Source organism: Perognathus longimembris, chromosome 12 (genome assembly GCF_023159225.1).
Source record: "Perognathus longimembris pacificus isolate PPM17 chromosome 12, ASM2315922v1, whole genome shotgun sequence".
In the NCBI taxonomy this organism is placed as follows: domain Eukaryota; kingdom Metazoa; phylum Chordata; class Mammalia; order Rodentia; family Heteromyidae; genus Perognathus; species Perognathus longimembris.
In genome coordinates, this window is record NC_063172.1 from 66,054,327 (window position 1) to 66,069,516 (window position 15,190).

Here is a 15,190-nt window from a genome sequence, read left to right on the forward strand (position 1 = left end):
ATTTACAGGTCCAATTCTGATACAACAAATCTGATGGCACTACCAGGAAGCCTGAGGTCAGTATGAGTTTGTCTGTGGTCTGTGTGTCTGTCCTCTCTTCTCCCTCTCCCTCTCCTTCTCCTTCACAGCACGGGAGTTTGAACATTGAGGGCAAGCTACAAATCCAGCTTAGCCAGTCTTTTTTTTTTTTTTTTTTTTTAAAGATATATATGGCGGGCTGAGAATGTGGCTTAGTAGTAGAGTGCTGATCTAGCATGCATGAAGCTCTGGGTTCGATTCCTCAGTACCACATAAATAGAAAAAAGCTGGAAGTGGCGCTGTGGCTCAAGTGGTAGACTGCTAGCCTTGGGCACAGAGAGGCTCAGGGACAGAGCCCAGGCCCTAAGTTCAAACCCCAGGACTGGCCAAAAAGAAAAATATTTATGGCATAAAAGAAATGGTTGGAGGGCTGGGAATATGGCCTAGTGGTAAAATGCTCGCCTTGTATACATGAAACCCTGGGTTCAATTCCTCAGCACCACATATATAGGAAAAAGCCAGAAGTGGCGCTGTGGCTCAAGTGGCAGAGTGCTAGCCTTGAGCAAAAAGAAGCCAGGGACCAGTGCTCAGGCCCTGAGTCCAAGGCCCAGGACTAGCAAAAAACAAAACAAACAAAAAAAAAATGGTTGGAGAGCTGGCTCACATCTGTAATTCTAGCTGCTCAGGAGGTTAAGATCTAAGGATCTCTTGGGAAAGGAAGAATGTAAGACTCTTACCTCCAATTAACCACTAAAAAAGAAGGAAATAGAGGTGTGGCAAGTCTCGAGCAAAAATACTAGAGACAGTACCCAGGCACTGAGTTCACTACCATTAAAAACAGAAACAAAAAACCTACTTGGAAAGAAGAGGTAACAGAAACAAGAAAAGGGAAAAGCAATTATAACAGTTTGTGCAAGTCCATCACAGACCCATCTAGGTTTCCAGTGCGTCTCTATCCGTCTTTCCTATTACTGTACCAACACAGTTGAGGCCTGACCTCCTGCCTGTATTATTGCCGCTGACTGCCCTTTTGTTTGTTTGTTTGGGGTTTTTGGTTTTTGCCTTGGTTCCTTTATACCAAGCCCCAACACAAAGCTATCTATGGAAAAACTGAGGAAAGGAGGTGGAGAAAACAGACAAATGGCTGCTTTGACTGTTGTCATGGCACTGCAGGTGAGATCATAAACTGCCATACTATTTGGGGAAAAGATATGATATTATTGTCTGACAAACTGAAGATGCACATGAATCACATAATCACATATGCTGGGAAACAACAGGACTGAGCCCTGAGGGTTTGTACCCAGCCTTTGTCGTAGAACATGAGCCAATGGAAACTCAGTGCTGGGTGTGTAACCTAATCTGGGGTAAATTCAGAAGTTAAAAGCCTTATATTGAAATTAATGGCCTATTTTAAATGATTATATTTTAAATAGTTGCATAAGCCCAGTAGTGAGACAAGTTTCTAACCACCTTTCCTCTTTGCCACTGCCTTCTAACTTTCTTGCCTTGTCTCTTGTCCTCCCCAAATCATTCCTTCAGACAATGAAGAGCTAAACTTTCAAGGTTAAATTTTACTGGTTCCCCCAAAGCCATATGGCAACACCCAGTTTCTTTTTCACAGCATATAAAGCACTGTAAGAACTGGTTTGCCTTTCATATATCTTGACTTGCTTCCTACAAATTAACAACATCAAACTGTTCCAGTTCCCTGAAAGGGCAGTAATTATTATGTGGTTTGTTTTGTTTTAATCATGGAGTGTTTTGGGTTTTTTTCCATTTTTTTCCTTTGTCAGAGTGAAGTACAGAGGGGGTTAGTTTTACATGGTGAGTACATTCCTTTTCAACTTGTTACCTCCTCCCTCATTTCCCCCCTCCCCCTTTCCCTCTCCCCCATGAGTTGTACAGTTGGTTTACACCAAATAGTTTTGCAAGTATTTGCTTTTGTAATTGTTTGTCTTGTTATGTGTTTTTTTTTTTTTTGGCCAGTCCTGTGGCTTGGACTCAGGGTCTGAGCACTGTCCCTGGCTTCTTCCCGCTCAAGGCTAGCACTCTGCCACTTGAGCCACAGCGCCGCTTCTGGCCGTTTTCTGTATATGTGGTGCTGGGGAATCGAACCTAGGGCCTCGTGTATCCGAGGCAGGCGCTCTTGCCACTAGGCTATATCCCCAGCCCTGTTATGTGTTTTTTTAAGACTCAGTTTAGATGTCAATTCCTCTAGGATTCTTCCCAGTGGTGGTTAGGTAGGTATCCTTTGATGTTTATATGTACACATATATAACAGCCTTATTACACAAAACTAGTTTTATTTACTTTTTTCTCTTTTTACTTAACTATATGATTTTTAGATTCAGGGAACAGTCAGTGGTCTATCAGACTTTCTATTTTCAGGACCAGATACAGTGCCAAACAATATCATTCTTGGTATTGGTTGAATCAATGTACAGTATGATAGTACAAATGAGGTTTTTCCTTTTAAACTATTCCTGAAAACAATGCAAAAAAACAGTAACTGAAGTAACATGGTAACTGTTCTTCAATGTGAAACCTATAAAATATAACTAATATTTACTTTTTTGAGAATTTAATAAACCAGTATCATAGCAAGAACAGATTTTTTTTCTACCATTTCATTAGAAAGCAAATTCTTAAAGAATGGGAAAACCTCTAGCAAATATTATGTCAATGCATGTTTTTCTGTCTCCAGTTAAGTCTCCAATTAGTTTTACTTTAGGTTCAACTATTTCTTCATAATACAACAGTAAAACATTTCTATTCAATTTATTGTGTATAAACAAAAAAGCCTAGGGTTGGGATGTAGCTTAATGGGAAAGCACTTGCCTAGCAAGTGCAACGTCCTGGGTTCGATCCCCAGTACCAAAAAAAGAAAAGACAAAAAAAAAAAAAAAAAAAAAAAAGTTTTGGGCTGGGAATATGGCCTAGTGGCAAGAGTGCTTGCCTCCTATACATGAAGCTCTGGGTTCGATTCCCCAGCACCACATATATGGAAAACGGCCAGAAGCGGCGCTGTGGCTCAGGTGGCAGAGTGCTAGCCTTGAGCGGGAAGAAGCCAGGGACGGTGCTCAGGCCCTGAGTCCAAGGCCCAGGACTGGCCAAAAACAAAAACAAAAAAGCCTATATTATGGCCACAAAGCACTTTATTTGCACTTTGTCTTCTACTGGTAGCCTATATAGTCCTATATCCTATAGTCTTCAGTTCTCCTACCTGAACAATAGTTATATATGGCAACAGTATTTATTATGGGTGGTTTTCCATTCATTTATCCAACTTTTCCTATTTGATAAGAAGTAATCTTTAATTTTTTAATTATATTTAAAAAATAGTTTGTTTTTAAGCTCATGCCAGTAATTCTGGCTACACAGGAGGCCAAGGCTAAGATCTGAGAATCACAGTTCAAAACTAACCTGGGCAGGAAAGCTCATGAGAGTCTTATCTCCAATTAACCACCAAAAAGTCAAACTGGAACTGTAGCTCAAGCAGCAGAGTGTACTTCAGTCTTTAGCAAAAGCCCAGGACCTGAGTTCAAGACCCAGGACTGGCAAAAAAAAAAAAGATGTTTTGTTTTGTTCCCCTCCCCCCTCCCAACAAAATAAGTTTAAAAGGTCATCAGTCCATTTTTCTAATTTTAAAAGGCAATTTTCAGGAAGGGTTGGGGAGGAGGGATAGAAATGAAACTCAACAGGAAGAACATCTTCTAATATTCTACAGCACAGTAGGGTATCTATGGTTGACCACAATTTGTGGGGGGAGAGGGGAGAATGGGTGTGAAGATTTTGTTGTTGTTATTGGAATTTGAACTCAGGGCTTATGCTTCTTAGGCAAATGCTCTTCTCCACCTGAGCCATCATCCCTCAACTGTACATTTTATTTATTTTTTTTGGCCAGTCCTGGGCCTTGGACTCAGGGCCTGAGCACCGTCCCTGGCTTGTTCCCGCTCAAGGCTAGCACTCTGCCACCTGAGCCACAGCGCCCCTTCTGGCCGTTTTCCATATATGTGGTGCTGGGGTATCGAACCGAGAGCTTCATGTGTAGGAGGCAAGCGCTCTTGCCACTAGGCCATATTCCCAGCCCTCAACTGTACATTTTAAAATGGCTAATAGAAGAAATGGATGTGGGGCACAAATGGCAGAGTACCAGCCTTGAGAAAAAATAAAAAGTGTGAAGTTCTTAAAGCCCAGTACTGGTACTGGACAGACAGACACATAAAGGCAGAGGAGAGAAGGCAAGCTAGTAGAGAGAATTTTAAATGTTTCCACCATAGAGAATGATATGTTTGAGGTGACAGGTATGCCAATAACCCTGATCTGATCATTACATAGCACACACAGGTATTAAAATGCCACACTGTACTTTATAAACACATACAGTTACTATGTCTCAATTAAAAATAAAAAGTATAAAGCACGGCACCGGTGACTCACACCTGTAATCCCATCTATTCAGGAGGCTGAGACCTGAGGATCGTGGTTCTAAGCCAGCCTTGGCAGGAAAGTCCACGAAACTCTGACCTCCAACTAACCACCAAAAAAAGGCTACAAATAGAACTGTGGCTCAAGTGGTACAGCATTAGCCTTGAGCAAAAAAAGCTAAGAGACAATGCCCAGGCCCTGAGTTCAAGCCCCAGGACTGGCACTAATTAACTAAATAAATAAAGACACACACACACACGTAAGTAGTGTATATAGGTAATTCCAGCTATTTGGGAGATGTAGGTAGAAGGGATCATGCATTCAACACCAGACTGGGAAAAGTTAGCAAGACTATTTCAAAAACAAAATGCAAACTAAAGAGTTGTAGGGCAAAGTGCAAGTGGCACAGTGCTGACCTAGGTAACACCAAGCCCTGTGTTCTTCCCAGAACTGCAAATTAGTTAATTAACTAGTTAGTTAATTAATTTTAAAAGGTGCTTTGATGTTTCTACTTTGCATTTTATGAAGCAAGGGAATAAGGTTAAAACCTCACATCTGGATGAAATACATTTTTTCTTTGGTATTAATATTGTTAGTTGTACAAAGCATTCATTCTGATATGTCCCTACAATGTACCTTGATCAAATTCACCCCTTATGTCACTCTCCTTTATCCCTTCTTCCTACTTCCCAATCAATCTCAACAAGTTTCACTGTTCCATTTGTACAGGTGGCACATAAAATATTTGGACCACATTTATCCTCCTTTACCCCTACTGCTAGTACTCACATCCCAGATAGGACATGTTTTTAGATAAAATATATTTTAAAGTTCCAAAGGAAACGCTTAAAATTCTGAATTCAAATAAAAATTAATTTAATGCATTTTAAATTCCAAAAATAATTTGAGTTGTTCTAAATTTAAAGTATGAGCCCAGGATTGTTGCGACTAGAATCCCAAAGGTATTCATTTGCTGAAATGACGGTTGCCACATCTCTACTCTTTCTGTAGAACCTCCCATCTAATTACTTACCCAAAGCTATATATGGATAGTCACAATTGTTTCTAAGAAAGGTATACCTGCTTCCTATCTTATACTCAATCCCTTAAATGTACCCATTCATACAGCTTTTAGAGTCACCATCAGTTCAAAAAGAAGGACATATTTATAACACAATCAAGCACACAAACCCAATTATGTGGGCTGGGGATAGGGCCTAGTGGCAAGAGTGCTCGCCTCGTATACAAGAAGCCCTCGGTTCGATTCCCCAGCACCACATATACAGAAAACGGCCAGAAGTGGTGCTGCGGCTCAAGTGGCAGAGCGCTAGCCTTGAGCAAAAAGAAGCCAGGGACAGTGCTCAGGCCCTGAGTCCAACCCAAGTACGTAAAAACATGCATCTGCTAATAATTTTCTCTACAATGTTAAGAACTACATTTCATGTTATACATATTTGAATTCTTTCCAATTTTAAAAATCTTATAATTGAAAAAAATTTAAAGGAAAATGAAAGAGATCAAATGGCTGATAGAAAGGAATATAATTAATGTTTAATCTTCAGAGCATGATTATATAAAAATCACTATTTACAATGCATACATTTGCCTTTTCATGCATCTGTATGCATTTTTTGAGGGGCGGGGGTGGTGGTGTCAGTCCTGGGGCTTGAACTCAGGGCCTGAGCACTGTCCTTGGCTTCCTTTTGCTCAAGGCTAGCACTCTACCACTTGAGCCACAGCGCCACTTCTGCTGTATCTGTTTATGTTTATGCTTATCTGATAGTTTATGTATCTGTTATGTTTATGGTGTATCTGCTAACGAATCGAACCCAGGGCTTCATGCATGTTAGGTAAGCACTCTACTGTTAAGCCACATTCCCAGCCCATCCCTGAGCTTTTTTGCTCAAGGCAACCACTTGAGCCACAACTCCACTTTCAGCTTTTTTGGTGGTTAATTGGAGGAAAGAGTGTTCACAGACTGTCCTGTCCAGGCTGGTTTTGAACCATGATTCTCAGCCTCTTTAGTAGCTAGAATTACAGGCTTAAGTCACCTACACCCAGCTTAATTATATGCATTCATTTTCATTGGACTTTATGACTACTCTCTCGTTACAAATATGTGCCATATAAATAAATATGACTATCAGGTGGCATATAAAGAATATACATAAGTAGTACCACTATTTGAAATCTACCCTTCACCTAGCGTTTGAAAAAAAAAAAAACCAACTAAGGATGAAATAATAATATTTAGGCCCAATATCATCCTAAAAAGTAATCATAAGTTTCAAGTATGATTCTAGAAAATCCTGACATATTCATGAACATCAAGAGGTATAATAGGGCTAGTATTTTAACTCAGTAGTAGAATGCTTGGCATGGATTAGGCTTTGAATTTGATGAAAAGCACACACACATACACACACACAAAATGAGATATTTAAAAAATACTGCACGACATACTTCTTACAGGAAGAAAGAAGGTATAGAAAGTATATCAAAATGAAGTTTCTCAACTTCTTAACCAGAAACCTTTGTAGTGATATAAATATTGTGAGTAGCTTAGTTAATTCCATGTAACTTCACACTAATTCTTTCTTACTCTTTAAAAAACTAGATATTTAGCAAAGTAAGAAAAAAATTAGCTGAGTATATATAGTGTCATATTACACTTACTATATTTAAAACACACACACACACACACACACACACACTACAAAAATGTTAGCATCATACTCTATAAAGCCTGAGTTGGAGTCATCTAAGTACTATTTAAATAATAAAAGTAACAATCTGCAAAAAATTAAGTCCAATACTTCTAATGCTCTCAATAAAACAGATTTAAAATATTCAAAACATTATAGAAAGAACACTGTTGTTCCATTTTCTGCTACATATGATTCAAAGTGTTTGTGACTAGTTACACAAATAGTCTATACTCAACTAAAGACTGATTGATGCACCTACTGTTTAGTTGATATAAATATACAAATTCTATTTAACGAATGTGCTATTTAAAAGCAAAATAAGGGCACTGGCTATTGTATATATGCCTACCTGATCTAGGGAAGGGAAAGAAAAATGAGGGTGTAAGATATCACAAGAAATGTATTCACTGCCTTATTATGTAACTGTACCCTCTTTGCACAACACTTTGTCAACAAAATTTAATTAAAAAAGAAAAAGCAAACTAAGGGAAGGTCTTGGGTTCAAGTTCCAGCAACCCTCCTCCCTAAAAATTTAAAAAAAAAAAAAAAAGTCAAAGGAATAAAACCCCAACACATTCCTGGTATTACCTAGTAAGCCTATTTCATGAAGATATACAATCTGTCTGTCTGTCTGTGTGCGCACATGCGTGTGTGCACACACACATGTGTGGGATATTTAATTGATTGTTTTCCCTTTTATTGTTGGTGCCATTACTGGGGCTGGGGCTTGAATTCAGGAATTCTCGCTCTACCATTGGAGCCGCAACTCAACTTACAGTTTTTTACTGGCTGGTTAACTGGAGATAAAAGTCTCCAATTTGTCTGCCTAGGATGGCTTTGAACCTCAGATCTCGGCCTCCTGAGTAGTGAAGATTACAGGCATTAAGCCACTGGTGTCTGGCTTTTGAAAAGTTTTTCTAAAATGTCTTATGTCAGGCATATTTTGAGGTTTTATATTTTTCATGTCTATAGGAAGGAAGGCTAGCAGTGTTTTGATGAATTTTATGATGGGCAAGAGCTATGTCTCCAGCAGTTTCAAGCTCACAGCATACGTTCATTTTGCTGAAATAATCCGTGTTCATTCATCTACTAAACTCTTATTTGTACGTACTATGTGTAGATCCTGTACTAGATGATAAGGCATGCACTAATAAATTAAGCTACAGTGTCTGCCTTTGTGGACCTTATAATCTTGGTGTGAGAGACAAACAATTCAAACAACAAATAGATTAAATTTGTGATAGGAACAGTAAGGGAAACTAACAGGACACAACAAATCCTAAGTAGAGGGAACCTTCTTAGAATATCCAGCAAAGGTCTTTCAAATCTTTATGAGAATGAGAAGGAATCTGATACTTACATAGGCAAAAACATATGGTAAGCTATCTTCTAAACTAACATAAAGGCAGCTTAGCTCACATTTGGTAATTCACAAGGTAGTTTTCCACTCTGAAATTTGTAATTTCCAAAAATTTCAATTTAGTGTAATTTTCCAGACCTCTCCAATCTAAATATCGCTAGTCCCAAGCACTCTTCATATACGTGTGCATATAACTACCCTCAAATTGACATTTTTATAAACACACATTTATTAAGAATCTCTTCCACATAATTCAAAATTATGAGAATGGGACAAAATTAGTATTTATAACAGAACAGCACAGTCTTAGTATTTTAAAGCAGAAAGCTTCTGAAGCGCTATTACGATAATATTATCAACATGTTTAACTAAAATTCTGTGGAAGTAATAGGTATTTTTTAATTGTGCATTTGTGAACAGCAACATTAACTATTAGAGGGAAAGATAAGAATAGAAAGACATTAGCTTGGCAAACTCATTTCAGTCAGTCCATATCCTCTTTCTCAAACAGAGCCAAGAAGCTCAAATCAAACTCAGAAAAAGAATTATAAACCAGAATTATGTTTTACTAATTATCATTGTGAAATATACTATCATACTAATCAGATTTCTAAGTAAACTGATCCCAGCATCCCAAGGTATTCATCTAACCAGCCTTTCAAGTGAACATAATCCTTATTTGCATCTGTACATAAAAATTTATTATTAGGAAGGAACATATCTGAAAGAATAACTGTCTGATAAATATAGAATTGGATAAAGGGATTGAGATCTTTCAGAGTGGGCTTGGCTAGGACAGATCATATATTTCTGACACATCAGCAAAGATTACCTTTCTAATTACCAGAATTATCATGAAATACAGATAGTATATCTTTCTCCTTTGAACAACAGTGTGTAAACATTGCCATATTATGCTTTTCAACCTCTTTTTCAATGTTCATGCTGACCATCCATTCCATTTCTGCAGCTACAGCCTTTCTTTAGAAATGTTAATGTCAGATGACATTGAAGTCAATTAAACAAATTTCAAAGTGCCTTATTCCATGCTTGAGCACTATATTAGTTACCAAATATACAAAGTTAGAGAAGTTACAAGCCACATCTTCAAGATTTCATCTTCTATTCAAGAAGACCTACTCTTTCTTGGGTTTTACCTGGGAGAGTGCCCATCTTTTAAAAATATCCTCTTTATCTAATTTTATCCTTTCTAGAAATACTTTATACATGCCTTTACATACCAATTACAAGGAGTTCTTGTACAGATGTAGCTCAAGGTCTGGAGAGCTGAGGAGCTTGCCTGAAATTACAAGTTAATAAGTACTAGAGCCAACTTTCAAATTCTAGGTCTTTCTGACACCAAGGATCACACAATTTTACCTCTATTCCATTCAGTCTCCAGAAAGCAAAAAACTCTTGAGATAAGAGAAAAATGTTTAGTGCTAAAGACAGTTCCTCTAAGCCAATTACTATGTCCACCAGACTAAAATTAAAAAAAAAAAAATCAAGCTACAAATTAGGTTAGTTTTAAAATCTCTGATTAACTGCTAGGCCCTCAAACTTAGTAAGCCAGAGTGAATAATCTTCAATATGGTAGATCAAAGTCCAATTCTTTGCTATTCAGTACTCTTTGAAAACAGAATCAACCCAGACCACCTACCTAGTTAAAAGCTGTAACTAACTGCGACAAACAATCTAAACATCTAAAGCTCTTCTAACATCACACCTAATATATTTAAGTTTTACTTTATACCTTTAGATTTAGTAAAGCATGTTGAAATAATTCTGAGTAAACAAAGATAAGAGTAAATAAAGATAATGTAAAAAGCCTACTACTGGACAACCCCAAATCATCTAAAGATTTACATATTTAGTTGATAATCTATTTTCATTTATGCTGAACTATTAAAAAGAAGTACTTCTTAGCCCATCGTTCTCTGTTTCTTATGTTTCTCATTACAATCAATGGCAAAGACTCACTGAACAATGAAATTCTTAAACAGAAATCCTAGTGTTCACATAAGAAAAATGTGATGAATTATGGAAGAGAGAACAGGAAATGGGGAAGAGAGACTATTGTCAACACCAGACACTGAAAATCATCGAGCAGGAAGTACTGAAATCACATGAGAAGCAGGAAAATGAAAATTTAAAAATAAGTGAAAAAGGAGCAAAATGGAAAGGCCCAACAAAGCTTGGAGGGGGAGGGAAAGGTCAACGAAAAAGCCTTTAGATACAAGACTGTTTTAAAAAAATTTTAAGTAAGATACATTTAAATAACTCAGTGTCAGCTGAGGGACTACTTTCATTTTGTGGTTGTTTTCCTTAATATTCACTCAATAATCATATGGACTTCTACTGCCAAAACAACGGTAATTTTCTCCTAAAATATATAATCAAGTATTTACAATGATCACAGATATTTATTTACTTCCTAGACAACAGGAAAACTCATTCTGTTCACAATTAGGATATAGCATTTGAAGTAAACTGATCTTACCCATTAATGTCGCCAGAAGACACAAGGAGTACATCTCTTTGTCGGTCTGCTCCAGAAGTTCTTTGGATGACAGTTTGCCAGTCACAGCACTCTCCTCTTGGCTGACGGTGTGGGCCGAGTGTGCGGCAGCAGACTGACCACCTTCCGCTTGGCTTTTTAGAACGTCTATTGTAATTCTGTCACCGTGCTGTAAGGGGACAGGCTCCTTTTCCATGCCTGCCTGCGGCGGCATTAGCTCTTTAGGAGGAAAGCCATACCGAATGCACTGCATATATGGAGGAATGTTGAATTCTCTGGCTATACTTTCCTGAAGTTCAAAAAAGGTTGTTGAAGACTTAAGTGTAACCATGGACTGCCGTCCATCATTAGTTGTTATTCGGATCTTCTTCTCCTTAGAGGCTGTCGGTGAATAGGGCGCCTTAGTAGGGGTAGCAGGTGCAGAGGATGGACCGTCTCGGATGGCACTGGGAGAAACAGTTCTAGGTTGCCCTTTTTGTTCTTGTTTTAACTTTTCTGTTTTCCGTTTCTGCATTGCAGAAGCCTGCTCTGTAATATTATGCTGAATAGTTCTTTCGGTTTTACTCATGTTCAACTCTTCCTTGTGCAAAGTCTTTGTTTTCTGTCCAGTAAGGATAATTTTAGTAGGGAGCTGAGACTCTTCTTGTGCTTGCACATCTCCAACTCTCTGGGCATGAGCACCATCTATGTTTACAGGCGTGTAATCATCAGGGTTCTTTTTGGCAGTTTGATGCAATATAGTGTGGACAACTTTTTGAACTAGGATTTCGCTCCCAAATTCACCTGGAAAGTGCTTGGTAACAAGTTTCATTGCAACATCATAAACATTACTATTCAAAGACTGATCACTTTCGTACTGGAACCAATAAACTGTTTCTCGGACCACTCTTCCTCCCCATTCCAAAGTAATAGGGAAAGCTTCTGGTAGATTGTCATACTCTTTACCATCCCAAAAGTGTTTGAATCCACAACCACATTTGCCACCGGTGGACCTAGAATTAGTTCTGTCTCCATCCAAATACACAATAGATCCGTCTCCTCTGACCCTTCGCACAGACGAGCCATGGCACCAATTACAAGCTGTTAAATTACTCAATCCGTAGTCTGGTACCAGAATGTCTTTCAACTGATCATAGGAGCAAACCAAATTGTTCAAAGGAAAGCTGTAATTTTTGTCAGGCCTCAGCTGTCCATGAGTACTTTTTGCCAGGTTATACAGTTTCCCTCCTGGAGCCAACCACTCAGGAGGAACATGAAGTTCAGAAAGGGCACCGCAGAGCAAACATTTGTGAAGGCGATTATCCATCACTGCTTTTTTAGCAGCTGCTGTTACTTCTTCAGGCTGAATTCCTATCACACCAGTCCTTCTGTAGAAATATTGATGGACGTCAGCTACCAGACTCGGATGGATGCCGTGTTTGTCCATAAAGACTTCTTCCATAGCAGCAACAAGTCTAAGTAAGTACTTATCTTGCAGACTTCTGTCTCCTCCAATAACACAACCGCCGTCCTCCTCAAGTTTGATGTACTTCTTAATAAGATCTTGAGGCACACCCCATGCTTTTGGAAGCAAATTCATAGGCAGTTTGGGCAGGGCGGCCCCTTTTATGCCGACTAGGGGGATATAATGGTTTCTACCGGAGCTACTCCACGCGATGCAGATTGGCTTGTTCAAGTGACCATCTCTTCCAGTACACTTCTCCGCGGGTATGAGCCCGGGCAGGAAGGTGGCTGAATAGTCGCCGGAGCTTCTCATGCCGCTCAGGGAATCTAACAGGATTATGGGGCGATGTAACACGTTGGCGAGGCCAAATATGTGGATGTTCCTCAGGCCTAAGGGCACGCCCTCGGGTGGCACGAACAGAGGATCGCACTCGTTAATAATGTCCTCCCACTCGGCGGCATCGATGAAGTCATGGAACAGGGCTTGATACTGGGCCAGGTGCTGCTGAAAGTGCTGTTTGAGATTCTCTCTCAGGGCATGCCAGAAGAGCTCCCGGCCTACGAGGGCCCGGGACACGGCGTGCACGAGGCAGTGTCCGTCCCCGTCCACGTGCACCGGGATGAGGCACTCCTGGCTCTTGTTGGCGCGCTTGATGTCCTCGAGCGTGTCGTGCAGATAGAGGAGGCTCCCGGAGCGGTCCTTGCCGTAGCCCACCGTGTTCACGTGCTCGGGCTCGATGAGGAAGGCGCGGTCCCCGAGCAGGGCGCAATCGAACAGCTCGCCCTGGTTCATGTCCCGGAGCAGCTTGGCCCGGCCCGTCTGTTTGTCCATTCCGTAGCGAGCCAAGATGGGCGACAGCAGTTTGCAGTGGTAGTTGGAGAGGCCCATCACCTTGACCAGCTCCGTGTTCTTCTTGGGCGCCCCCGTCACCCCGAGCAGCGCGTTCCGCAGCAGGTTGTGCAGCACCACGTCCGGGTCGGTCACCTCCTCCACGCCCTGCAGCTGGTGCTGCTCGTGCCGCTGCCCGCACTCGGTGCACTCGATGCTGACGGAACCCGAGGCCGGGAAGAACAGGCGCGCCTGGCACTTGGGGTCCGGGCAGCTCCCGGAAAGGATCCTGCGGTCCCGGCGCTTGGAGAGCCCCCCCGGGGCGGCCCCCGCCGCCGCCGCCGCCGCCGCCGCCGCCGCCGCGGCCGCCGCCGCCGCCGCCGCCGCCACGGACGGCGGGCTGTGCGGAGCCTCGGGGGGGGGCGGCGGCGGCGGCGGCGGCGGCGGCAGCGGCGGCGGCGGGGGCGGCGGCGGCGGCTGAGACATGGCTCGCGGCTCGCGGGCCTCGCTCCCGGGTCCCCAGCGACCCTCAGGGGCTCATAACCCGGCCCCCCGCCGGCCTGACTCGACCCGGAGCGGGCCCCGGGGCGAACCGCTTCCCGCTCCCTACCGGCTCCTCCGCCGCCTCCTCCCGCTCCTCCTCGCAAGCCCGAGCGGAAGCGCCGGACGCGGCTGGTCCCCGGACTCCTCCACGGCCGTGGCCGTTGCCCCGAACGTAACGGCCACCACCCCGGCCCGCACTCACACTCCCTCACTCTCGCTCCCTCGGCTACACGGCTCTACACGCCCTCGCCCAGACCGCGCAGGCGCGGCGTCCGCTCTACCCTCTGGGAATGGCAGTCTTCCGGTCTCCCCGGGGCCCACGAGGTGGACGGGCGCTTCCGCCCGGGAAAACTACAAGTATCATCGTGCAGAGCGACGCGGCGGCCGCGGAAAGGCGGAAGAGGAAGGCGCTCGCCTGGGCGCACGAAAGGAAGAGGGTGAGCCGCGTGCCCTGCTGGGAATTGTAGTTCCCACGAGCTCTCCTGGGCGGCCTTCGCCACTCGGCGGCTCCTCCGGAAGCGGGCCGGGGACCACATTTCCCAGCATGCCACGCGTCCCGCCCGGCGGCGCGGCCCCTCACCCTTCCCTCCGGGGCCGGGGGGCGGCGGGAGGGAAGGCTGAGGGGGATCCCCGCTGTGGTAGGCCGGTGTGGTAGCGGAGGGTCGCCGGCCCGCGGCTTCTAGCAGGGGAGGGGAGAGTGGAAAGGCTTTCCGTGAAGGAGGTACCGTAAATGAGCGTCCAGCGACATGGCGGGCCGTCCGGGATGATGGACGGGACGGTCTGGTCCCGGCCGGCGGTCCAGGCCCGGGCAGGGGGGCGGGGGGAGGGGGCTAGTCAGGGGGAAGCCAGCCGGCTCTCGGGCGGTCTCCCCGCTCTGCTTTTCCTCGCCTCCCGTCTCTCCTCCCGCCCGGTCGGGCGTCCCGGGCCTCCCCTCGTGTCCGCCACCCCCTCCGCCGTGGCCGTCCAGGCGCCGTTGGGTTTCCGGTTCCACGTTCCTGGGGTCTGGAGGACGAGTCTCCCGGGTGTCCGTGGAATCCCGCGCCCGCCGCCGGGCCTCGCACCCCCCGCCGTGGGCCTCCTCCCGCCTTCCCACCGACGACGGCCTGGAGGGCAGGCCGGTGGCCTTCTCACCGCCCCTCCGCACCTCGTGGGCTCGGAAGGCGAACCCGCGCCGTGACCCACCGTCCTGACCCAGCGAAAGCCGAGCCGTGTGCCTGCCTTACGGGACACGTAGTCAAATGTCCCTTCACCCCGGGACACGGAATGTCACCCCTCTGAAGGGAGGTTTGTGTTTGCTTTGGGGGGGGGGGTTTCAATAAAATTTTCTTCCAGTAATTCAG

The 15,190-nt window shown here is 43.7% G+C and overlaps 1 protein-coding gene across 1 annotated transcript in view; it reads right to left on the bottom strand.

Annotated features, from left to right (window-relative positions):
• Vcpip1 (valosin containing protein interacting protein 1) overlaps positions 1-13,793 on the bottom strand; it is a 33,187-nt gene extending 19,394 nt beyond the window's left edge. The window contains exon 1 of the mRNA XM_048359317.1: positions 11,018-13,793. Within this exon, the coding sequence (XP_048215274.1) occupies positions 11,018-13,793 (2,776 nt within the window). The remainder of the gene's footprint in view (positions 1-11,017) is intronic.
• Between the last annotated feature and the right edge of the window lie 1,397 nt (positions 13,794-15,190).